Source organism: Centroberyx affinis, unplaced genomic scaffold (genome assembly GCF_046629955.1).
Source record: "Centroberyx affinis isolate AG114_WGS23_722 - 3 ecotype Tasmania unplaced genomic scaffold, CSIRO-AGI_Caff_v1 ptg001259l_1, whole genome shotgun sequence".
Lineage (NCBI taxonomy): Eukaryota > Metazoa > Chordata > Actinopteri > Beryciformes > Berycidae > Centroberyx > Centroberyx affinis.
In genome coordinates, this window is record NW_027279770.1 from 1 (window position 1) to 27974 (window position 27974).

Below are 27974 nucleotides of genomic sequence, written 5' to 3' on the forward strand. Positions count from 1 at the left end.
TTCTCTATCTCATCCTGGTTTTCCTGGAGCTGCACAGAGAAGAAAACGAGTTACAGTCAAACACTTCATCTCTCTCACACACAAACACACACACACACACAAACAGCAGACTGTTTATAGAGATATTTTACAGACATTCTGATATTTAGCACAATAGAGCTGCGTAATTAGAGCTGAACTGATACGGTGATCACAACTGTTAATCATGATTATTGATCTTTATGATTTGAGGAACCAAATAATTTTTTGCACAATTCTGGCATCTTCTATAAACATCTTGAGTATTTTCAACTACAGTGGACATTCTAAAATAAATAAAATGTATTTCAATATTGGTGATGATTATTAATTGCGGACTCTAAAAAATATGATACATTATACACTATGTGGAGCAATCATTTCAGCTTCAGTCATGAAATATCTGTGTGTAGCGTTTCACACTCTTGTCCTTACAAATGCCTTCCATCAAATGATCACAGGTCAAAAGTCAAATCGCCCACTAGCCCACCTCCTTCCTCTTCTGTAGCAGCAGTTCCAGCTTCTCGTTGGCTCGTTTGCCGGCCATCTTGTTCCTCTCGGTCTCGTACTGTCTCTGGGTGTTGTCCTGGTGAATGCTCAGGTTCAGCGCCACGTTCACCAGCGCCGTCATCAGCTTCATCGCTACACAGACAGAAACACACAACGCAAACACACGCAGATAAGACTCAGTGACAAAGACATACTCAGATGCGTGAGACTGTACCTCATGGGGGAGTTGTTTTTGATTTGACGTTTCCTCTTCCTAACTCTGTAAGAGACTCCAGCTTGTACTCAGGTCTAGATAAACTGTCCAATATCAAAAGGAATACTACTCCTAAATTCTTTCCTCCTAAAGTTTTATGATGAACTTTATCATTTTTTTATTAACACAAAATACTCACAAACAGATCAAAACACGAGGATGCAAGAGTGGAGCAGTCGTCTCACACATTGATACAAGTTGCTTCAAATCAAGCAAAACACTGCAAGCGACAAACTGGTATTTTTATTGTTTATCTTATTGGCTATTTATCGTCTTTAAAGCCCTTTGGAACTTTTTGAAAAGGCTGTGCAAATTTACTGTCATTACCTGCCACTGTGCAGGTGTTTTAATGCACTTAACGACTGTTTTGCAAAGTACTACACAAATAAACTTACTGTCATTACTGCAAAGCACCTAATAACTGTTTTGCAAATTGCTATATAAATAAACTTCTTGTCATTACTGTAATGCGCGTAATAACCGTTTTGGAAAGTGCTGCACAAATAAACATGGTGTCATTACTTGCCAAGGAAGAAGTGTCTGTAACGCGCTTAATGAGTGTTTTGAAAAGTGCCGCATAAATAAACCTGGCGCCATTACCTGCCAGTGTGGAGGTGTGTCTGAAGGCTCGGACTTGGGAGTCAGACAGCCCGGTGAGGAGGGAGATGACCGTGTCCATCATGTACTCGTCGTAGATGATGCTGTACTGACACTGGCGGATCAGAACGCAGATGAACTCGCAGAAGTTGTAGCGGAACTTCTTCCACAGCGGCCCCGGCATGGTGAGAGGATAATCCCCGCTGTCCTGTTGACAAAAAGGTGAGGGTGAGGTGATGTGGTAGGATCTGGGTTCAAGACCATGTGTATCAATAGTATCAATAAAGCATCAGATCGTTAATTGCAATGGAGTTTCTTTGAAGAAGCAGTAGAGACATGACAGTAGCAGAACAGGTTTGAAGCCTTTCAGTGTGAGGTAGAATACTTTCATTGTCCTCTGCATAATTATTCCTGCTCTAACTGGAACCTGAGAAGTGCGTACACTGTGCACACTGCATCTACATATCAGTGATATATTAACCTATCTAACAATTGATCTGTATCCACATGGCAATCAGTCATTCTTTTCACTAGAACATTAATTACTGGCTGAATAAACCTGAATGGCAGTTACCTCGTCAAACTCCTCTGTCATCTTGCGGATGATCTCGGCATTCTGCATGTTCCTGAACATCTCAATCCTCACCGTGCCTGATCACAAAACAATAATGATAGCATCAGGATTTAGATCAGATTTAGATAAGTTATTCTTGTGAGTTTACGCATTGCGCCCACAGCAACAAGATGATTTTGATTACATCGAGTTGTGATCGTTTTAGAAGTCTTACCTTTGCACCCCGAGCACTGGATGAAGAAATTGATGAGGTCCAGCAGAGCAATGTCTCGGTCCTGTTTGTACGATTCAATCCAATCATCCACCACAGACTGTAGACAGGAACACACACACACACACACACACACACACAAAAGAAACATAGTTAAATCAACAGTCTTGATCTATCAAGTGTTCTTGTTGCACATCAGCATGAATCTCACAAATGCTGAATGTTTCAGAAGCAGGTATACATTTTAAATACTGTATTATTAAATATTTTTCCTGTTTCCAGGTACACCTATTATGTACAGATTTATTTACAACGGTTACAGTTTTAGTTACAACAGCAGCAGTATACCATCTTTTGAAACGCACTATATTTGCCTACAAGGGGGATATTATAGAAATATATAACTAACAAAAACGTATATATTGAGTTACAACCTCCTACACAGAAAATAAATCTGGATCCAACAACCGGAGCAGAGGTGCAAACATAAATATGGTCTGTAAGTACCAAATGGATGGGTGCCACACTCTCTCCACTAAAATAAATGTTTATTTTTATTACAGAATATTAAAAACACGACGTTTCGGCCAAGAAGGCCTTTATCAGACAACCTCAAACATATTCTAGGGAGCTGACATGAACAGAATAATGAAACAGCATAACAACATTAAAAAAATCCCAGTCGGACAGGTAGCAGCAACAGAGTGATTTATTGAATATATTTAGGAATTTTATATTTCAAAGTATGGACAAATGTGCTGAACTAGGAAAAACAGAACCAAAGGCTTTTTTCCGCTGTGGTTCATTCCATTATATTCCACAAACAAGCGGGTGGTAAAAATTCCCGTCTGTGTGTACCCACCTGCATGGCGCTCTTGCCCAGTTTCACCACTTCGAACAGTGTAACAGGGTCTCCGCCCTCGCCGTTGTGCTGAGCCACGCCATTGGCTTTCCCTCGCCCTCTGGCCACGCCCACACCCTTGTCCGTCGGTGACTTCCGAGGCTTCTTATTGGATGCCTGGTGTGAGGGGGTGGGAGAAGTAAATTACACAGGAAGGAACCAGGAACCCAAAGACTCATGTGTACAATGACACACGTGTACACACATACACACACACACACACACACACACACACACACACAGAGGGTTGTTCACACAGTGCACACACTATACACACAAAAGCAAACACACACACATACAAACACACAGAGACAGACAAAGTCTGGTTGTTAAGCAAGCTTTTTTCACTTTTTCCCTCTTTCTCAACACACACACACACACACACACACTCCTACCGGGGCTTGTTTCCCAGGCCTCCCCCTCTTCTTCTTGCCTTTCACCTCTGGGTCTTCCATCTCACTCATGGCCATACTCAAGCCCACTGCGTCCGTTGCCCCAGACTCGTTGGATGAGTCCCTGAGAGAGTTGAAACACACATATCGAATCATTCAAAACGTCACCCCCTGCGCTCATTCAGCCGCAGAGTAAATGAGGGGTTTTATTCCAAAATGAGAGAAAAAGCTTTTCAAAAACATGACACAATGTGGGGATGAAAATCAAATGCTATGGATTGGTAAACTCGGCCTGGCATTCCAGTCAAACTAAAGATTTTTACTAAAACAGGAACATTTTAGATGATGCAGTCGGTTACGTTTTTGAAATACTGAGCAATAAACATCAGTTTTGAAGTTTTGGAATGAAACCCTTCAGATTTAACCAACAGAGACTGTAAACATGAGTCACTCAAAGACTTTAAACCAGGGGACAGGCAAATGTTTCAACATGTGTAATCTCTCACACACATTGGCTTGCACACAATTTCCAGAACAAGGGCCTTGGAGGGCAACTTTTTAAGGAGCATCTGCTCCTAAAATTTCTCATTTCTGTCTACCGTACAAAAGAGGAGCGTGTGTAACTGGGGATTTGAGTATTTATTACTTATTTTTTAAAGCTCATGCCCCAGATTTTCTGTTTCTGCGCGCTCCTAAATGTTTCACTTTGAGACGACACGACATGTGCCACTGAGAAAATGTCACCCAGAAGCGCAGATAATCCATACTCACTGCAGGACCGGGAGCTCCGAGGTGATCATCCTGATCGGCGAGGGTGGCGGCGAGGTGTGCAAGTGTGTGTGTATGTGTGTCTTCAGGACTGAGGGTGCGTGTGAGGTCCGACGGCAGAGGCACAGGACGGCAGCTCTGATGGGGTAAGGTCTCTAGGGGCAGAGAGGAGACGCTCCAGGACTGACTGCACTCAACGCTGGCACTCAAAACTCTGCAGCCCCTGGACAAGAACAGAGAGAAACACAAAGAATGCATGATAAATACACACATTTTAAAAAAGTAAGCTAGGAACAACCAGTAATTATAAGTGGTTAATTTCTCACACAAAAGCTCTGATGCAACTATTCCTTGTGCAATTGTTAGTAGGTATAGACACTTAAGCAGATACCGTGTTTAAATGACTTTGTATGAAGTGAGTGCCTCAAATCACAAATGTTTTGTTAAATTAAGCCGTAACAAACAACTGCTCAACATGTCTCCAACGTTTATCTCACAGCTCACAGTTTGCATGAAGTCTGAAGACTCAGTGTCCAAAGATGGGAAGATGTTTACAATCAGAAAATGTCAATCAAAGCAGAGAGAGACAGTTCAATCTTTCACTCAGGAGGAACACAACAGACTGTTCAGAGGGGGGAAACGGGGAGAGGAAGACACCAACTGGCCACTTTGAGAACTACAACAGCAAAATATTGTGGGACACATGTTAGGTGGATTTGCTCACAGGAGTGTGTCAAATAATTTCACTGAAACCCCTGGGACTTGTTAAAAAAAATATCACACTCCATCAAAATTGGGACACTTCCTTTACTGAATTAAGAGCAAAATCAAATCAAAACTTCTAAGTGGATTTGTGCCATAACCACAATTTTAAAGTTGGAGAAAGTAGGGAGATGCAGAAGGGAGAAAAGAGCTATGATTCAATCAAATTCTTGCCCTTAGGTAAAACAGCCATTGTTTGAGAAAGTTTGGAGGTAAATATGATTTCCAGTAATATATGGTTCAAGTAGTGGAAAATCCCTGGAGCCAAAGATGATGCAGACGTAACTAAACAATCCCATGGTGCCTTTCAGCCAGAGCTCAGCCTGTGGCTAAATGCTCATTAAGATGACTGGCAGCTAAGTTAATTAAAACATTGGTTGACTACCTGTTCATATGCTAATGAGAGCCAACAGCCGAGTCAGCGCAGTACCGCACTCAGCCACCAGAGGCAGTATGATCCACAAAGTCCTCTGCCCTAAGTCTATCTCCAAACTGCTTAATTGGATTTTAACAGGGGAAAGTGGGCTTAGAAAAATAACCTAACCCCTAATTAACTCAGGGCTGACTTTCACTTCAGTTTTGTTTATGTACAAAGTGTTTTAGGGGTGTATTTTCCCTGGAGTGTGCATGAGTGTGTACGTGTGTGTTTGAAACTAGGTCTGGGCAACAGTAGGGGGCAGGCTAAGAGAGTGTGTATTTAAATACTCTCTTCCACACAGTGTTTGTACTGAGGAATAGCACTGGCAAGGAGAGCCCTCTGTTTCACCACACTACACACACACACACACACACACACAGACAGCACAATCACCTCTGTCTGGCTCAGTGCTCTCAGACAGCCGGCATCTGAACAAACTGCGAGACGGTGAGAAAGAGACTCCACATGATAGAAGATTTCAGTCAATACAGGCATGAAGCGTATTTGCAAAAGTAGTAATCGGGTATGGGGTTAGTTTGTTCTAATACTTTTTAATAAAATTAGTAGTTGGTCACTTCCAAACTCAAGTGAAACTTCAAAGTCGGAGCCCACAGAGGCCAGCTGGTGCTCATGGCTGCCATTTGACCTGCACACTCCCGTCCACATCAGCTACAGATCGATGCAAGCACTTGATATTCCCACAGCACTGATATAAGACCCCAAAAAGGATAACAAGGCCCGATTCTGCTGACAGGGCTGCACAGATAGATGTAGTGTAAATAATCCTGGTCGTGCAGGGAACTGAATATAGATGGAGTTTGGATGGACAGTGCAAAAAGGGCAGGAAGCCATGGCATGATAACACAAAAAGATTTTTAAAAAAAATCCTCCTGCAAACCTTTTTTATTTTAGTCTTTTTTTTTTTTTTTAAATCCAGAGTTAGTTGTCTGCGCACGTAGGCTCTTAAGTGGAAACCTCCTAATAAGACAGAGTGGGAATGTAATATGCAAAAACTGACAACCCGGGAAATAAACCCATAAAAATAAACACAGCCTAAACAATCCTAACCCAATTCCCCTCATCTGGGGAGCTGAATTTAGATACTGGGATGTGATTAGAACAACACAAAAGTACAGCAATATGAATGTTGTAAACACCTTAAACCCTGGGAAACTACCCCTGGGGGAAAAAAGGAAAAACAAATCCCTGGTAAATAGTAATAATAATAATAATTTTAGTGGAAATTTAACAGTACCAAGAGTGCATACATTTTTAGCATAGGTGGCCTGAGAGGAAATCATAGTCTTAACACTGGCTGTGTTGTAGCATACACAATCTGCCCGTTGAGCCACACAGGGCCACAAATTTAGTACATAGTACATCCTCGGGGACAATAAAGTTAGTACATCCTCGGGGACAATAAAGTTGAAGTTGAAATTGAAGATAACCTGGAAATTTGGATTTGGATACAGGGGTGTGAACACGAAACAGCAGGAAACAAATGGGGGCAACGACAGAAATAGGAAATGCCTAAAGGACTGAATGGAAATGCAAAACAAAACAAAAAACAGAAGGGAAACAAACACTTAAAAAATCACATCCATGGTAAATGTAGCCTAAAAATCATCCCCGCTGCGTCGAATTGGGAACTGAATGAAGACAGTTAACCTGGCTGTGACTGACAGGGCAAAGGACAGCGATGCTGGTGTTATTACATAATCACCTCGTTTAATCGTGTCTAATCATCCAGAGCAGTTTTAGTTTGCACAATTAATGAATCACACTGAAACAATTCACATAATTGAGAATGTCTGCAGTAGCTAAAAATAGTCAAGACGTTGACAGAAGATGCCAGAAATACGCCAATCAAATGATTTCATTCCTCAAATCATCAGACTAAGAATGAATTATAGCCATCGCCGTGCAGCCGTATGTGACTGACAGGGCAAAGGACAGAGGAGGCGGGACTGGCCTTATTATGTAATTTAACCCCCGCCCCACCCGCTAACGCTCCCCACCCGCTGCTAAAGATGTCCCCCGCCTCGCCGTCCCATCATCCCTCCGTTCTTCACGGATCATTATATCTCAGCTGCTGGCTGCAGTGCACTTTCACTTTCCTCGTTTTCCCATCATCCCCCTCTGTCCCACTCATCATCCAGTTATCCGTCTCTCTCTCTCTCTCCAAAGGGACTTAATTTGAATCAATGATTGGGTCTTATGTGTTTCTTCGCTCCAGTGCTACAGAGGGAGAGAGAGGGGGGGTGAGAGAGAGAGAGAGAGAGAGAGAGAGAGAGAGAGAGAGAGAGGGAGAGAGAGAGAGAGAGAGAGAGAGAGAGGAGGGTGTGTGTGTGTGTGTAAAAGCTGGGTGTCTGCCTGACCCATTATCGACCTACAACTAAATAATCCTCAATGAACAGCAGCTTTCCTCATTTTTTTCTACACACTGGCATCCTCTCTCTCTCTCTCTCATTCTCACACACACACACACACACACACACACACACACACAGACAGACAGACACACACACACACACACACACACACACACACAGAGAGAGAGCATAGCAGCTTCGACAGGAGGCTATGAATAATTTGCAGTATGTCTCCTGAACTATTCCTCAATTCTGGAGGATAAGAGAGAAGCTGCCTACTGTATTCACTTTGCACCTCTCTCTTGCTCTCTCTCTCTCTCACATACACACACACATCTGCTCTCACACACACACACACACACACACACACACACACACACACTGAGCTTATTTCTGGAAGTAGAATCGCAGTGAGTTGTAAGTGAAGGCCAGTGGCTGGTTGGAGGGCAGCAGATTTGTTTGCTTCTCTGCTCCCAACATTTCAAAACACTCACCCTGACATTCCAGGTGGTGCGACGGAATGTGTGTGTGTGTGTGTGTGTGTGTGTGTGTGCGCGTGTGTAAGCATATCCTGTCTCAGAAGGTGTCAAACAGGATCAAGAGAGATTATTTTCCATCTGTACTGTAATAAAATTGTTAGGAAACTTTACCTGGGTTTACATGGAGTCTAATATTCCCTTAGTAATCCATATACGAGCCCAATCAGAATAAAACGTCTCATGTAAAAACCTTTAAACGGAAAAGCCTGGCCAACTGAAATTTCGTTGACTGAAAATCTGTTCCAAAGGAGAGCATTAGCAGCGAATAGGCATATAAACTCGCACAATGACTTTCTTTGGTTGGAATACATAATATTCTGCACATGTTCATCCACTTTGAGAAAAGTGATGTCAACAAGTTTCTGTGAATTGGTAAAACATGGCTGGTGCGAAAACTGGCAATGCAGCTTTCTTGTTGGAAACGTTTAAAGATTTAAGATTGGTTGAAAACCTCGATGGATGACTGGCCCAAAACAATGACTTACACACTTTTTTTTTGGCATGCGTGGTTGAACAATTCTGCGTAATGATTGGTGGAAGAATATCCTGTATCTGCTGAGACTGCTGCTTAATTCTAAAGAAGAGCAAAAACGCAAATATTATGCATATCAGACGATGCATGCTCATCTTGCTAGGTGGGATTACTCAACTACACACGTCAACAAAGTTTTATTCCGATTACATGTAACACCTTATCAAATCACTTTTTGTGTTCTTGAAAACAGTTCATTTTGGAAACTTCTGTCATAAGAAATTCATTCAGAATGATAAGATATTCTGAGTGTAACTGTAGCCCCTCATTCCCAAACACACACACAAACAAACACACCCGAGGGCAGGCAGTGCAGTTATGAGTGCTGCTTCAGAGACACTAAAACAAATCCTCATGTTTACCATCTGTGGTCTGCCGAGTCACTTCAGTCTGTGTGTGTCTACTTAAAGAGAGAGAGCGAGAGATAGAGAGAGACAACGAGCGAGCATCCGAGAACCACTTAACATGCATGACATGTTCTCCGGGAGGCAGGCCGCCGTTGCTATAGCAACTGGTGTGGGTCATAAGCCCGGCGGTGACGGCATATTTGATTGGCTGAGTGCAGACAGGAGGGACCATACTGAGGGCGGAGAGCAGAACAGAACGGGACCGGTTATAGATCCAATCAGGCCTCCATGGAGGCTGACAGGCTTTGCCCCCTTAAAAAGCCAATTACACTAAACAGCACGGCGCTGAATGTAGGGCCGAGCATTATCGCTGCAGTGATAGTCCTGATTGTTTCACTAGATTGTTATGATCACAATTATTCAATTGCTAGCCTTGGTGATTTGAGGGAAAAAATATATTTCACTGCACTTTTTATTATGTGATACTTTACTGATTGCCATAGTAGGGCTGCGTAATTAGTAAAAAAAAGAAAGAAAAAAGAAAAAATTCGCCATATGAACTACTTCAATTTCCAAACTGTTAGATGCTGCTATAATTTTTATGGTGGGTGCTCAAAATTAACTCCTAAACATGGCTTTCTGGCACTGAGCCCAATTAAATTAAAACGCACAAACATCTAACAAAAAAAACCTTTAATTTCTATTCAAACAGAGAAAATCGTTTTTGAAAATGTTGTTTGCTGAAAAATCTAAAATATTGAAAAATCTGTCTGTATACTGTATTGCAATTTATATCGCAATTGCAATTTTTTGCAAAGTAGCCTAATCGTAATGTGATTATTTGTCAGTATCGTGCAGCCCTGTCCACTCGCCCCCCTCCACAGAGAGGTCAGAGAGTGAACAGTCAGCTACACATTCAGTGCCTTGCTCAGAGACACTTCAGCAGGGCGGCTGCCTGCAGACATGGGGGCTTGAACCTGCACCCTGCTGCTCCCAGCACCCTTCTCATTGCATCTTATATCAACATTTTTTCTATTTTCAACTACAGCAGACTGAAAGTAAATGTTTCAATGTTGCCAATATTCCAGTTTTCTATAATAACGAATGATGTAGACATTAATTACGATGAATTGTGCAGCCCTAACCGAATGTACAGTATATCAGGAACGCTTTCCTAATATTGAGTTGTGCCTCCTTTTATAACAATCCATGCCTCAACTGTTTCAAGGCTTAAAAGCCCCACAAGGACTGAAGAGGATTTAAATGGTGAAAACAATAAGGTGATCATCACTTTCAATGGATTCACCTGCTCAGTCTGTTTCATGGAAAGAGCTGGTGTTGCTAATAATATGTACAGTCAGTGTACACACACACACACACACACACACACACACAAACGCACACACACACACAATCCTGCCGCTGTGGTCCCTGTTGGCTGATTCTTCCAACAACTATAACCTGTAATGCATCTGCTATAATTGGCCATTATCTCCAGAGACAGAGTGTAGTAAGCCCATGTTTTCAACACTGTGGGCTAGAAACGGCGCCTTCGAGACACAGAAACATAAGACTGGATTCACCACCAACAGCATCAGCATTACAAACATAAGGAGAGAAAGAGAAAAGACTTAGAAAAAGGACGGCAGCTCAGATACATGTTCTATATACTGCAATCAATAAAGACAATCCAGGCTCACTTGCTATTTCAGTCTCAATTCACTTAATCTAATGGCTAAGCTATGATAGTTCAGGATATGAGGTAGTGGTCTTATACTGGTGAGTGGGTAAAGCTGAGTACTAACACTGGCAGGGTTAATTTCCCACTGGGGAATATACTAATACTTATACTATACTAAGAACATATGAATTTATGATACTGTATTGATGTGATTAGGACGACAGAAAAAAGGTGAAAAGTAGAAAACCAAAATCTCCCAACAATTGAATAGGAGGGACGTTTTAAAAGAATGAAATCTTAGGGAACCCTGAAAAAAAAACAATCACATCCCTGTATAATTTATTGCCCAACTGCATGGAAATGACATGTAAGATTGGAAATACAAATAACAGAAGACAATGTGAAAGAGAAGGATGTAGCCTCATGCTGCAAAGTCCATTAAGTTGTATTAATATGATTCATTTTGCGCTTCGCCGGAGTCTACAGGCCGAGGGAACAAAGCTGGCTTGTGGTCTATTTTAGAAGCATTTATCAAGCAGTTATAGGCTGTTTGCGGGTCAATTGCTTTACTGTCAAGTTAATGAAGCTACAATACATAATTGGACAGTTTTAACAGTGTTTGTGTCGCCTCAGGTGGAGAGCTGGTCTGAAGTCAGCAGGGCTTCAAAGGCAGCTGCTGGTGAAAGCATGAAGGGGTTCAAACCCCAGAAGAGGACAGAGTGTCAGGGTTTCATTTCTACATTTTCTCATCTACTTCCTTACAGATGCAGGAAAGCACACATAACCAACTAAACAAATGTATGCATTCATACCCACTGAGCAGGGATATGCAGTGCTACCATTTTAGCACTCACAAAACCCAGAACTGAAAAAGGAGAAAAAATGCATTTTGTGATTCAGCCTTACTTATTTTCACAGGTCATTTCATTTCTGTGCTGCTGAATGTTTTCAAAATTGCACACATGCTACTTGGAACAAAATATCACCAGACAGCCCCTGCTTGGCTTAGTGAAAAATATGCTTTCTTCAATCACAATGAAAAGTGATTTCCTGAAATCAAATGGAATTTATTGATCCAAAGCTACGGAGACAGATTAGAAAAGACTAACTAGAAAAATGTGTATTTTCAGGGTAAGACGTGTGGGTTCTCTCACAAGACAGAAAGAAGTATTGCTCCACCCATGGCTTCTATTGCCTCAAGAGCCAACAAGATAGCTAATAATTATGTGAAAATAACAATTTATGGTTCTGCCTTGCCCCGTTTCAGCCCAAATTGTCCCAGAGCACTCCCCTGGCAGCGGCTCCCACAGCCCCGGAGGGAGGCTGGGAGATGCAGGACAGAGAGGAGACCAGAGGGCTTTTTGATGGGTTCCCACATGACAAGAGTGTTACTATCTGCTTTAATGAGCTGGTGTCACAGGGAGACACTATATTTAGTCGGTGTGGGTCCTGCGCAGAAAAGGCTTGACTTCCTCCAGCTATAGACTTTTGTTTGTATGCACGTTTGCATGAGAGTAAATGTGTTTGACACAAAGCGATTGTAATCAGTGAGGGAAATTAACCCCAGTCACCAGCCGACTCCTGGTAAATCTTTTGTTGTGGCTGATAAGTTTGCACACTCCTCCAGTCACTTTGGGAGGTAACCAATCATTGCTCAGAGGCCCTTTTGTTTTCTAAGAATCTAATTTAGTTGGCTGGTAAAATAGTGAAAATAATTCAGGGGCTTACCAGACACTGTGGATTGTAGCCAAAAAAAGTTAGGTTTCTGCTGAGCAGTGTTTCATGTATAAACTAAAGAATTTGCAAAGTAATTTAAGTTTTACTCTAAATGGATTTAAGTAAAGCAGCAGGCAAGATACAACTGCGGTGCTTTTGACAGTTATGTGCCACTACTGTGCACCACAGGCAGTGCGTTTCCTCATCATCTCCTCAAATTCACCTCAGTTCGTCAGTCGGACTGAAGCACCGACAGGACAAGTAGACTTAGCTATCTAGATCTAGACTCTGAAACTAAGCTCAAGAAAACCAATAACATTAAGTATTATGAGGAAATTAGCCTACTTGACTAGAGCTGGAAGATTTGTATTACCAGTCAAACAGAAATTTCTCTCCCAGCAACACATCTACTGTGACTTCACTTAAGCTCTCAGTTGTGTTTTGGTTATATTTATTTTTCACAAAGCATTAATGGCGACTTAAATGTATTGTGAGTCTGAGTCATATTTCCTAGCAGCAATTCTCTGACGTATTAACACTGGGTTTAAGGTGAAATCTCTTGATCAAAATGTTCTTCCTGGGGGAGGATGCCCTCAGAGCCTCCTACATGATATGGCTTTGCTCTTCCTACCACCACAGTTGGAAAGAAACATAGGGGAAACACTGCTGCTGAGTAGGATCTAACATCCATAATCTATTCACAGGAGCGTAAAAGCAAAAGCCACCGTGGGTAGAGAGAATAATGCCCAGTTTATTACTTAATAAACTGTTGACAGGGCCATAATTCAAACAAGATAGCGCTTGGTTGAGCCCAACTGAACATAATACAATTGGGAGAAACTGAGAGAGGGCATTCTTCTCTCTTCCTATTACAGCCACAGGCTTAGCAAATGTACTGCTCTGTGGAGCTCTAATTGACTGGCACAAGCTAAAGCTACTTAACTTCGTCTCTCCTGTCTCTGTACACCACAGCCACCGACTTGCTAGGCTGGTGTTGCATCCAGCTCCAGCTGAAGCGGATTAACCCTGCGCAATCGAGACAGCTCTCTCTCTCTCTCTGTCTGTCTGTCTCAATCTTCAAAAGTGGTGGGTATACAAAGTTAGTGGACTCAATATTACAAACTTCCTAACTGCACATATGGGTGTTAACCCCCCGCAAAGCACTCCTCCCTAGGGCTGTTACCGTAGCAACCAATCAAGCACAGACCTCAAATTGAGTCATTTTTCCTCAACAGTCATTTGCCACTTTAATTAGTTTTTCACACCACCATTTGTCACGACGCTTTCAGCTTGTGGAGGATTTGACCCAAATCAGCCTCAGCTGTTGTTAACAGGAGATATCTGCAACTGTAAACCATACGGCATCTCTCATCTTTCCCCGTGCACGCTGAAAACAGTGAGAGCACACTCTGGTCTCGCGTTATGACGGTGTTATGATGTTAGCAGGGAGAGGCAGAGTGACGCATCTCTCCTCTTCCTCGTCTCTGGTTTATCCCTGAAGGCTACTAGAGAGGTGTCAGCGGCAGTGGACTAGCTTAGCCTGCATTGTTTTAAATGGACTCATTAACCTTCTGGTGGTCCGAGGGATCAACCCATGACTGGAATGCTCAGGTTTAAACCGCAAGAAAGCAGGTCAAAGTGACACAGAGCCCCGAGTGTCACCCAGGGCACAGCAACTGCTTGATTCTGCACTCTGACCCCTCTGATTGTTTGTATACATGAATGTTTCATTCCAAAATGCTATATATCCATTTTTTTTATCCAAATTTCTGCTACCTCAAATTCACCAGGCATTGGCCTACTTGAAAAAAAGGACAATTTTATAAGCAAATGTCACAAGATGACTCCTAACTTCAAAACTAACCCATAAAGTGCTTAACTTTCATGCCAGCAATCAATAAGGGAGAGTGGGTGTCAATTTCTCTGTAACTGGTGGATATTTCAATTTGGAAGAAAACTCTTCATATGTAGGTCTGTCTGTGTCTCATTAGGTTTTGAGAAAAAAAGACTAATTACATAGTGTGTAATATAGTGTCAAGTGATTCCAAATTGAAAACAAACAAAAAAAACGAAAATTGGATTGATGGTGTCTGCCAAAACAGAACTGAATATTTCCCATAAACGCAAGATGCCCCACCCATCTTACATTCCAAGGAGGCAAAACAACTCAAAATAAACAAGGATGTGTATATTTGTCTAAACCACCTGGTTAGACGCCATACAGCCCTCCAGACGTACAGCATCACTACAGCAGGAATGAAGATAAATAGCCTGCAATCAAGCTAGACAGTTTCATCTGTAGTTCTGGGAGAACAAACGAGGAGGAGACAGTTTCATCACAGCCAGTGATGTGTTGTTACCCCAATTCTGACTGGTCAGGACAGTGTTGGCCTCTCATTCTTCCTTCTAAAGTCTGAAGTGTCTTGCCAATACCAAGAGTCTTGAAGCTAGTTTTATGTTTGTTGTTGTTTTGGATAAATTTCTCCTTCCAACTGTTGGCGTCTTGAGGGGCAGCAGCAGTTTCAGGGTTTTTGACAGTCGTAAGCTACCAAGCTAACTAACTACTCTGTCATGGGAGTCATTTAAGGAGTTATGCAACTGTAATTATCCTGAAAATAAATAAAAACACATTTCTTTTTGCATCAATTAGACTCAAACTGTATATTTTTTCCATGGATTTCATCAAATAGACTGTCCAAAGTCAAGTGCATTGTGCCTGTCAGAGTCAGTCCTGAGCTGGAAGCTATTACAGAAAACATCTTCAGGGGAGAAACAGTCAGTTTAGCTGTACATTGCATGCCAATTAGTGATGGTCACAACCTGGAATGTTTACACACAGATAATATATAATGCACTACTACTATGATTAAAAATGTTAGTGCAGTGCCAGAAATTACAAACCACGGGTGGAAAACTGGTAAATATGAGCATCTCTCTCTGTTATATGAAGCACTTTGGCGGTTGGCCAACAAGCAGTCAACAGTTGAACTCTGAATAAGCTACTTGGTTTTAAAATTCTGAGGCTGCAGGGCCAACAAGGTCCATGCAGCGGTATGATGAGTAAAACATGCCAACTTTAAATATTTCAGTCAACCCAGTCCATTCTGCCCAACATATCCAATACCAGCTACAGTTTTTGCGGCGGCTTTAGCCAGGACCCTGCTGCATCAGATAGGCTGGTGCTTAGTCTACATGCTGGTATCTGATTCCAGCAGACAGGCTGTTTCACTGCTCAGATCTGCAAAACACATCAGAGTAGAAAAAAAAATCAAAGAAAAAGAAAGGGAAGGACAAACAGCGATGGAAAAGAAAAAAAAAATCACAGTATGAGCATCTTTCTGATGTGTGCGGCAAGAGGCTTTCACACTGACAGAGGAATACTAAAGAGAGATGCAGACGGAGAAAATTAGACAGAGACACAAGCAGAAAGAAAGAGAGGCAGTCAGGGAGAGAGACCAAGACAGACAGAGAGCGAAACAGACGGGGAGAGATATGCTGCAAGATCAGACAACACAGATGCAACACGGCATGTTTGCCTGTGATAAAATCAAAGAAAATGAAACGGAAAACAGGAAGGTGACAGCATCAGGCTGTAACCTGCAGGATCTGCACACGCCGCACCAATAAACCACAAGAAACAGGAAGTTTTGGGCGCCCTTGTGACTCAGCAGGCCAACAGCAGGCATCACATACTAGCAATGCCTTCAGTTGGTATCCACCGCTCAACTTGCGGCGCATATCGTCCATTCTGCCTCTGCAGGACTCCAGAGCATGAACAGTTGGTCGCATTTTGTCACACTTTTTCCCCCCTCAGACGTGCCCAAAAACTTTGATTCATAATTTCCCCTTCCCACACACACAAAAGCAATGTTTTGTGTTTTCTAAAGCTGTAAAGACTGCAAGTGATTTCTGATTCTTTTTTAGAAAGGCTGGGCTCCATTGAGAACTTTCTCTCTAACCTCCTCTAAAACCACTTGGTCTCTCTCAGTAGATAATCAGGTTCTTTGGAAACTGTCCGATGAATGGAATCATAAATTGATGTAAAAGCCTGCACAACCCAAAGAAGACAATAATTGAATTAACTGTGCTTCACCTTGGCACAGTTCAAACCCAGCCGATGTGCATGTGGCCCAAATGTAATGGATACAAGGAAGGAAACTGAGTTAATCTTTTCTGTTTCTTACAAATAGTGAATGTGTTACTGTACTGATCCCCATAGGGAAATTCTCTGTTGAGTGAGAGCACAGGGTCAACTACATGACAACTCCTCTGAAGCTGGTAGGGATTCAGTATCATGCTCAAATACACTTTAGCGGTGTGGATGCCTGCAGACATGAGGGCTCGAACCTACTAACCACACCACCCTGCTGTACCACATGCATGCTACTCTCCTTCTCGCTGTCAAATATATAAATAGCAGGAATGCCATAAAGAATGAGGACGTTCTCAAGCCTTCAAAACCTCTCTCAGTGAAGGACGAGCGGATCCCCAATAGTGAGCTCAAACCACAATCAATCCCGTTTGGCCACAGCTAGGCTAGGAGCTAAGTCACCGAGACAATCATTGCACTTTATAGTGCTGCCAGCCCCTCATATACATATGGAGTGAGAGCAAAGAGCCTCAGCCTTATAATCAAGGAAAGCCTTGAGGCCGACTGTGGCAGTCCGCTTTAACCAGATTAGGATTATGTCGCATGGGAATAATGAGATCATCCCTCCAATACACAAACTCGCAGACACAGAATCAAACACAGAGATTGAGCAGACTGAGCAGACATAGGCATGCTCCTGCACACACACACACAGCCATCTGTTATTGCCACAAACTACTGTACACTCGTTCTCCGCTCTATACAAAGCCTGACTTTAGCAAAAGGGGAGGGGAGGGGAGAGATGCTGTGTGAACTGCAGAAACTGACAAAGATCTCTGCTGAAAAATAGATTTTTTTTAATCTCCTGAGAACTACCTCAATGAATAAAGGATAAATAGATAAGAAGGGAAAAAAGGCAATGTGAGAGAATGAGATAAAAGAGAAGGAAAGCGCAGAGAATAGGCAATGTATCTCTCTCTGTGTGCAATGGCTGCCTGCTTGGCTGCAGCTGACGCAAAATGGAGCCGTGAGAAGGGGGGGGGGGGGGGGGGGTAAAGGAGAGGGGGGGCTGGGGGGGAGAGAGAGAGAGAGAGAGAGAGAGAGAGAGAGAGAGAGAGAGAGAGAGAGAGAGAGAGAGAAAGTGACAGCAGCACAGAGGGAGAGCAGCAGGAGCAGAGGAGAGGGAGGGTAGGGGAAAGAGAAAAAGAAAGAGACTCATTTGTTCTTCTCTCATCCGTCTGTGCTCTCTCTCTCTCTCTCTCTCTCTCTCTCTCACCTTGGCCCAGATTTTCACTCTGCCTGGTATTCACTGCTAATAGAGAGAGAGGGAAGACGGGGCAGGGGAGAGCAGAGGGACACACACACACACACACACACACACACACACACACACAGATTGACAGACACACACCCCTTGCGGAGGCTATTAGTCCCCACACCCATTATTACTTCCTAATGACCTGACGGCACTTGGAAGATTTCACAGGAGCAGGAGCAGCCTGCTAATGTGAGCAGACGGATGTCAAAGCACACAAAAAAAAAATAGTGTTATGTAGCGATAATGTACGGCTGAGGGGGATAATAACAGTCTAGATATAGGCTGGTGAGGGAATCAGAGAATGAGGCTAGTGAGCTTTGACTGGAGCAGACAGCTGATTTAAAACAGTGCTTCGAGGAGGTAGGTATGCAAAAACCCAGCCAGGTGTTTGACACAAATGGCAAGACAGTAAGTCAGAAAAAAACATTATAAAGCAAACAACCACACACTGGATTCATAGTGAGTGGTTTATTCTGCAATGTTTTGACTTGAAATCATCTTCCAGAGGGATGCATGATAATGTCTAGTGGGGTCAAAATGTGGCAGAAAACAAACCAGAAAGCGGGCATTAATCCAGAGTGGAGGTATCTCTTTATGTCTCATTGAAAAAACAGTGTTCACCCTATTGGTTCTGAGGCAATTTGTGGTGGCGGCGGCAAGGCCCGACCGGGCAAGGAGAGCTGAATCGAGTTGGGGAAATCACCCATCCAATCCAATGATAAAACCTAAGTGGCAAATTAACACTAGCTCCCAGCTGACTGACTGTGTTTGGTAATTTTGCCATTGTTCGAAGGTCTTATTCTGTTGCAAAAGTCATTTGTGGCTAGTCAAATAGTAATTATGGCTGATGAATGGCTGGTGAATTTTGTGCCCAGTGTGCACCGTGGCCAGTGCACAAAAAAGGCTAGTTTCCTGCCCTGTATATATAATTATATGTCATCTTATCAACTGGGGGTAGCGGGTTTGTCTGATATTGTGCTGGATTGTTTAGTTTATATGTGGTTAATGCTGGTAAGATAATATGGGGCTAGTAGCAAACAGCGAAGGAGGCTTAAGTACAAATAATCTGGTGATGCGCAGTTAGTGCAGGCAGGGAAACCCCTTAATCCCCTATACACAGACTGGGAGAGCAGATGTGGTCTGAGCGATACAAACACAGATGTAATAATCTCTCAGTGCGGGGCAGTGAGCAAAGCCAAGAAGACAATCGCCTGATCAGCGCTTCAGTAAATCTAGCCGGTTGCAGCTCCCCTTATAAGAGGGCTCAATGGGATTCACCTGAACAGATGAAATTGATGGAAATCTGGAGACTGGATAACGCAGCCTAATTGCCACAGTACCAGCATCAAACCTCTCCTATAATCAGGGTTGCTGCTACACATTTTCCATTTTAAAATATCATACTTTTCCAGACCTCAAATTTTGGACATATCCACGTTCAATTTGTATTGTAAGACTTTTTCATTTGTTTTTCCATACCTCTGATGACCTGGCAAATTATATTTTCCAGACCTGTGTACGAGCCCGGTCTAATAGCTCACTATGCTGAAATTTCTGTCCTTTTGTGACCAATTCATTCCCACTCTGGATGGCCGGAGAGTTGACTTGGCACAGGCCAGTGAATCAATATTAAGCAAGGTTGTGTAAATAGCACTGACGGCTCAGACACACACATTGCCACAGCCAATGCTGAGGAGGTGGTTCTTACTGTTGTCTGAGGCTGGTTGTTAACCTCGCCTGTATAAATGACACCTGAAGGATTTGCGGGTCTGGCCTCGTGCCAAAATCAGATCTGGCTTCTCAGAACATAAAACCAAATAACTCCCAGTCAAATCCCTCTCAAGCCAAGGCAAGAAATTACAATCTCCCAGACATCAAGCCCTTGGAGACTGTGTAAACAGGTTATGTCTGCGCCTTTGCAACTGGAGGCAAACTTTAATGCCCCACACAGGGATCAATAATGTATCATCACCTTCCTCTCCCATTCATATAAACCATGGATTGCACTCCTGGAGGAGACAGAGATACAATTCACCTCCCACAGCAAATGTTTAAGCAAATCCAAGGTGTTTCACAATACTATACTGTATTAGCCCATGCTTCAAAAGGAGGAATTCTTTCTACCTACAAAACTGAAAAAGTAGAACTTGACATTGAAGGTAGCGAAGGACAATTTAATATATTATGTTACTATTTCTTGATATAGGAGCATGTGTTCGACTACATGTTAAATATGTTGTCATGACACTGTGGCTGTGACCCCTGCACTCCCTACAATTAGTGGCTTTGTAATCTTGGAGATCAAGGATTTGAAGCATATTACAATGCTGCACTCTGCATTGTACTCTACAGTTTCACACTGTGAGTCGCTCTGGATAAATGTCAGCTAAATGCCTCAAATGTAAACGCAGAGAACGCCCTGCACCTGGTAGTGCACCCATAGGCTCACTGTTCACAGAAGCTCACACTCTGCCCTGTATTCAGTCTGAGTGAAGCGGTGGTGGCAGTCTTTTCTTTGAGCCGTCTGTCTGAGGCTCAGTCTTTAATAAGGTGTTCCAGTCTACAAAGCTCCACTTTACTGCCTTGATGTAAAATGCAGGATCAACTGCTGTTAGTGTCAACAGAGCAGGCTATCCAAACACAGGCAGCAGCAATATTTCCTAACCATCATCAGCAGAAGTCAAATGACATTCAGCTAGAGAGCTGCCACACACTGAAATGTCCATAAACAACACTTAATCCCTCCCAGTTTTTTTCTGCAGTGATGGTTGTGACCTAACATGGATGGTTTGGGCTTTCCAGAGGAAGTCCATGGCAGTTTCCAAAATTTTGTTGCGTTTTTATTTTCTCTGTGCTTCTTTTTCTGACCGGCAAAAGTTTCAAGTCAGTGGACTAACTGCAGATCTACTTTTTCACAGATGGCGAGGTTTGTTGGGACTATTTAGAGCCGTGCAAGTGCAAAAAACAAACGGAGATTGTGAAATGTGTTGCATTTTGAAAGAGACATCAGAGGTTAATGCAAGTGTGACGTTTTTTTTTTACACATGCAAACACACTGGGGAAATAGGGAAACTAGTTTTTTCACTGGATCCCCAAATTCACACTTTCAATAATGTTATCATCTTGTTTGAAAATATTTTAGTTTTTTAGCATGCGTGCCACTGTGTTAGTGAATATTCAGCCACCAAATATTGGCTACTCAAGCTATGTGTATTTCTGTCATTTACTTGTTTTCATGTTGAAAAACTCAAACCCAAAAATGCCATTATCACAGCTCTAATGCAACTGGGCTGGTAGCAGCAATGAGATAGCCTAGTCCTTTTGTATAAACCCATTCCCAAATTGAAAAACCGCCAGTTCGCCATTTTAATTGGATACTTTTCAAGTGATGGCAAAGACAGCAAGTGATGAGTGGACAGTTTATGGTGCGAGCCAGGCTGAGGGCAAGCACTGAACCACATTAACACATAACAGACCACATTGACACATAATTCAGACTTACAATAATTAGCCCTTGCTTAGATTTTTTTTCATGCATTTACATCTCAGTGTTGGATCCATGTTAAAAGATGAAAATATTCTACCAAATGTTTACAAAGACAAGGATATGAGTCATTGTGTGGTTGAGATTCACTATTCACTATGGGCTGCAAGAAGTGTGCTTCAACAAATGCAGGAGGACAGAAGCTATCTAGTTACTAAGATCAGTTACAATTAGCCTTGTTCACAGAACATTTATATCCACTCTTTAAATTAGCTGGTATTATGGCAGCAGTGAAGCTGAAAATGTAGGAACGAAGCATCAGCTCATGACACTGAAACCCATAATTGCGCAAAAAGTAGTAGTATGTTTCAATCAGAACCAGGATGAGACAATATTTGACATTTAGGTAGTGGGCTGAAAAACAGAGGTATCTTGGCTTTGGAAGAGAAAGCCTAGCTCTATATTGTTTGCTAATTCTTTGCTCTTTAGAAAACTATTGATAGCCACTGTCAGCCAGTGCAGCTTGGCTGCATCAGCAACCAGACTTGTGCGTCAGCTGCAGGTAAAAGCAGCCTGCTCAGCCTAGCAACCACTGAACCATGTAGGAGTACCAGGGTGAGATCACAAACCACACACACATATAGACACACACACACAGTCTCATACACGTGACAACATGACACACATAGTCTCATTACTGTTCAACCTGACAGCAGCATCGCATTACTCAGCAAATACCCTTTCAATACTATTTTTTCTCCCCTATGGCGCTGGAAAGAAATCTGCTGTCACCTTGTTATCTGACCTATCATTATGTCAACACAGCATTACTATGTTATCTGACAGCATGAAATTTTCCTTTCTAATCAGCCTGGCCATTTCCATCATTGTAAACCTATTAATACTTTGCCTTAAACCACTGGTAGTTTCAGCCAAGCAGCCTGATTGGTAAAAGATGCACCCGAGCCTCGCTGGTAACTCCCAGAAAGCACAGCTAGCATGCTTTATCAGTTGGAACGCAAACTCCTGCAGCAGCCAGGGAGCTAGTTAGTGATCTGTTTTCCTTATTCATATTCTCTGGGAGAAAACTTAACCGGCTGTTGTTCTGTGAGCTAATGTGTGCTTTGAGATTTTCACTCAAATGCAGAAAATCCATGCTAAACAAATCTTTTCAATTTTGCTTTATATGCTGCTGCCCTGCACTTCAGCACAAAGACTGATGAGGCTGATAACTGTGAATGATGATAAGAATGTTGTTTCATATGTTGCTCACTTGACATGCACGCTACTCTGTTTTCTGTGCAGCCTTTTGAAAACTGAATTTACTTTGAAGCAAGCAATGGTATCATATCTCATTACTCAGAAAAGAAAAACTGAGAACGTAAGAATAAGCTATATCATGCAACCCCACACTTCTCACAGTTAATGCAATTTGCTCCTTGGCCAGCAGCTCTTCATATTTTCCCATCTCGTCTTGTATGATCACACTAGACTGTGCGTGACATTTCCAAGAAATCAATATTAACTTAATGCAGCCTTGGAGTTTTCTGTGCGAGTGTTATGTGGCACTAAAAAGGTTAGAACCATAGCTCTAATGTCTGTGTAATGAGGCTACATCAATTAATAGGGCTTGTGTGTGGCTAATGAACTCTACATAGGCTGAAGGAGTGTTTCTGGTTATTGAGAAAGTAGAAGAAAATTCTGTATAACTCAGGCGCTTACACTGAAACCAGGGGCTCTGCAGTGCTGCAATTTTAGAGGCATATGCCCCTAAAAATCGATTCAACCATCCTTTAAAAATGAAAAAGAGTGCTGCACAGCTTGATGTTCAAAGTCAGGACAGGCATTATCAATTATTTTTACAGATCTTGCTTCTAAATTAATTTTATATGCTTTTTAATTTGTCTAATTAAGTGCTCCTTTAAAAATGTCACCGTAGAGACCTGAGGCACACTGATTCACAGGCCAATGTGTGGCCCTGTAACTCTGCTAAATCTCAATTTTGGTTGCTGAGGAAATAGAAAAACGTTCCACTGCACCTTATTTCAGCTTGAGCCCACTGTTAAAGAAAATTCAGTTTAGCTTTAGAGCAATCTAATTTCTGACAGGTAACAATTATCCTTTCATTGAAAGGACTACAGGCTAGCATATAAAGTGCTGCAAGACCAAGTAAGATGTGAAAGAGTTATGACTTTGCCTTTCATGCAGTAAGCCCGTTACTAGTCTTTAGTTGCCCTGCTGATGTGCTTCAATCTTGAGTCCAGCCGCTCTGACTGGCACAGCTGCAGCCATAAACAATCACACACACCTCTGTGACTGATTTACCGCCGAGCCGTTATTCAAAACACTGACGCCATTCCTTTAACTGGGCTGCCCTCCGCGGAAATGTGACGGTCAGCGGGTCTGACAAGAACAATACAACTAATTACACAAGAAGCCGAATTACAAGGAAAGCCTCAAAGAAGCCAGGAGTGAACAGAGTATAGAAAGCAAAATCTAGGTCTGTTTGTATATCAACTTCACCAACTTTAGTAGGGTTCTATGGACTGTCTACATGCAAAATTCAGAACATCTGAATAAAATGCACCAATGTGTTACTGCCTTATTCTAATATTTTTTATGAACAGACTTTTATCTATGGAGAAAACAATGACTTTTGATTGATACTGTGCTGAGTGGAGCAGTTTCTGTGCTCTTCAGTTTGACCTCATATGTGTGTTATATGCATGTTTCTAAAAATAAGTAGATGGACAGACAAACAGACAGACTAATGAAGGCAGACGGCAGCGATATTTGGTCTCACCATTCCTTCTATTGTGCTGAAAACCTGAAGTCCAAAGCCTGGACAATCATAGCGACAGGAAATATTGTTCTGGCTATAGCCAACATCTTGAATCAAGGTCACCATGTAACACGCCCTGACAAATGTCAAAGCCATTACATAATCTCCCGAGGTATGTTGTTATAAGCATATGGCTTTAACGAAAAGCATGCTGCCGTTAAGCTGCGAGGGCCTCGGGCTAGGCAGCTATCACACCGCACAGTTCATAATACAGAATCCAGTTTTGTTCATGCATATTTGATACAAGGTCTAAACAATACTCTTTTCAATACATTGTATGTATAAATGAATTAAGACATTTCATCTTGCTTTCATTAAGGCCCATTAATGGAATAAATTTGCTGTGCAGCATATGGACATGCCATTTGCTTTTCTAAATGGAAGCCGACTGAAACTGATTTTCTCAATACAAAAACCCATAACATGATAGAAAACTTGAGACTCCTTTGTAATATTTAGCTAATTGATACCCATCAATACCTTGAAATTGACACCAAACTTCTGTATGGTGCTAATAGGTATCATTATTTGATACTCAGCCCTTTACAGGCCTACAATGGGAACAACCAGGGCAAGGAGCCAAGAGAATCAAAAGGATGGAGGAAGGATGAGGTGTTTTCCAACATCTGTTAACCCTAAATATTATTCTGAAGCTTTAAACAAGGAAGTTCTCAATCACATCATCCACCTTTAACAAAATTGTATTTCTGCCAGGCAGGTCACTTAAGAACAAATTCTTATTTACACAGGACACCTGGCAAAATGTCAAGAAATGCAAGAAATGCCACTGAACGTAAGCTTCAAACTGTTTTATTCTCATGATGCCAAGAGACAGACTGGTCTATATCTGTGACCGTTCAGCACTGTATTCCATAAACAGAAATGAAAACTATGCAGAAATTTAATAAACTGAGTGGGATTCTCCTTCGCAGATAAGACTGTTTAACAATATTTTGTGCATGGCGGATTTCCTCAGTACAGGCCAAAACACACACAGCACGGTTTTTAAGGCAGTTCTGTTGTGCTTCAGACCAAACTATAGGCTACATTCCTCTATTTATATGGGTGTATTTGAACCTATGATTTGGGTGGTGTGCCTCTTTCTGGTGGCTTCCCATATACCAACTGTACTAAGAGTGAGAGCAAATTTAGCCTACTTGGTTCCCTTTTGTTGAAAAAGTAAAGGAACTCTGCAACACAACTTCTCTGCATGTGCTTTGCCATCAAAAGCGGAGGCCTGCCATGCCTCTTCACAATGTATGAGGGAGGGTCAAAGTTCACGCGGGATGGGGGTGGGGGTGGGGGTAGGGGAGTCCTCTCAAATGACACAGTAAATATCGTGCAACCCTAATTGACATATCCCATCGCAAGGCATGAGGCGGGCTCAAGGGTCAAAGAAACCTGGGTGGACGATCTAGCAGTAAAATGAGAACACCCAAGATATTTTCAGTTAAGATTCAGTAATACTGTACTCCAGACCCATGGCAATTACTAATAACCTGTACTTATCGGTCTGCTGCACTCGACTGACTGTTTAACACTAGCAGGAAAATCACACATTCATTTGCAATTTACAACTGGACTGGAGCCAGTTAGGTTTGTCTTGGCCAGATGAAGTGTTTACATGAGGTCAATTCATTTGGAATAAGAGTATCTTACTCATATTAACAAGACTCTTGGGAAATATAAAATTATAGTTTGTCAACATCCAAAATGCACTGGCCAAATGTCAAATATGGGAAATTGCAAGATGCAACTTAAATGACCAATTAGGCCTCTGCATGAAAAAGGAAACTTCCATAATGTATTTCCCAGGCCATCTGCTGTCCTTCCATACAGATATATTTCAGAATATGTTTAGGGAGATGTTTCAAAATACACAAAAAATGGCCAAAAGACAAGTTTGTCCTTGTAGAAGACATTCATTCAAAATATATTGGGATTTTGATTCGATTCAGATGGATGTTACCAACATGTCATAAGGAAGAAAATGTATTTTCAGTGTGCAGAATATATTTTGAATGAATGTCATCTACACATACAAACACATTTTGTTTTGTATATTCTGAAATGTATCTCTAAACATGTTCTTAAGTATATATGAAATGTAATGTTTGCAGTATGGGCTGGTGGCATTAAGTGATAAGTGACAACTTGGCAGGCAAGCAGGCTCCAGACAGCAATCCAAGGCAGCCTGGGTGAAAAATCACATGGCTCTGATTGTAAACAAAGCAGTTATGCAACAATCTGAGATTCATGCACACTGCCAGGAGACACCCTGACCTACTATCAACTACCCCCGACTACCCTGCATACTGTGCACTGTGCATAAGTCAGTATGGGAGAGGAGGGCTGGCCAGGATCCTGTTTAAACCTGTAGGGCTGAACAGTAACCCATGTTGGCTTGTGGAGCCCATCCCCCCGAAGTGACTCACGTTTCCCCGCTCAATGCTGCCTGCTTCCCGCACAGAAGGGGGCGGGAAGGGGGAGACAAGCGCCATAATAATGTTTTACACATGCACAAGTTCATCAGATAAAAAAGCATCCTCATGTTGTCATTCATGAAATAAGCAACATGTTCATTATTGGTGTAAAAAGTCACCACTAATCTGAAAACTTGAAAAACAAGAAAGAGCTGGGATGTTGATGTTGATACAAAAAAAGTAGCAGCCAAGAGGAACACATCCACATCACACACTGGGCATCTCTGAATATGCAATTAGCAAAACTGCCATAGGTTAACAGCAGTAAAGTCATCAACAACGTGACAAGGGGCATTGACGTTGATGACAATAACGAAAGAAAGCACTGCACGGCAGGAGGGCAATACTGTACAATCATAATACGGGTGTGCAAACGAGAGGAGAAGGTGATGCTCTGAATCCTGCACTTCACTGCCTTGCAAAGAGCAAGAAAACACGTCACACCGCATGGCTCTTTATTTGTTGACAAGCCAAACTCCGGCGCCTGATGGAAATCTGTGGCAAAGAGGGCAGCGCTGCAGCAACCACTTGCCCTTCTTGCAAGTTATCTTGCCGAAATATTGGAGCTAGCTCGCAAGCTAATGGCTCAGCTATAATGTAACTGAGGAAGAGAGAGAAAGCACATTCACCCCCGTTAGCCGCTAGCGCCCATCCCCCAACCAACCAGTCTTCCCTGTCTGTGTCCACCATCTTTAATCTGTGCTCCGTCTCCCTTCCCACCGCACAAAACACGACCAAAACACAAGACACTCACCTTTAACGACCATCGCCGAATCGATTATCACCTTCCGAAATAATAAATCGATTTTTGTTTTAATATTGTGCGTATTTTAATATTGAAAATTGGCCGTGCGAGCGGAACCGCGCCTTGAGAGAAGAGCAGCAATCCTAAACCGCCATCTGGTGGTATTTTCCTCTCTGTGATGCAGCGGGAGCGGCGCAGCCTCAGACCGAGACACAGCTGCCCCCTGGCGGACACACCGCGCCGCGGCGGACACGCGCCTCAGGGGGCGAGCAGAGGAAGGGAGGGACCGCAGGACCCCGCCACATAGCACTCGCGGGGACGCGCATACGAGGGAGAAAAGCCCCCCTCTTCTCTCAATTCATTTACTTTATTGACACGGCTGTTTATCAAAAACAATATTGCCAAAGCAGTATACAAAATG

At 42.4% G+C, this 27974-nt stretch overlaps 1 protein-coding gene across 1 annotated transcript; it reads right to left on the minus strand.

Annotated features, from left to right (window-relative positions):
* Positions 1-508: 508 nt before the first annotated feature.
* On the minus strand, positions 509-27697 carry LOC139648795 (cohesin subunit SA-1-like; the record flags this gene model as incomplete). The annotated part of the gene is made up of 8 exons (XM_071525034.1): positions 27563-27697; positions 4228-4447; positions 3460-3580; positions 3026-3181; positions 2167-2263; positions 1953-2029; positions 1382-1586; positions 509-660 (listed from the first exon to the last, which is right to left on the minus strand). Coding segments are annotated over exons 2-8 (837 nt in total), but the record flags the coding sequence as incomplete, so codon positions are not given.
* Positions 27698-27974: the final 277 nt, after the last annotated feature.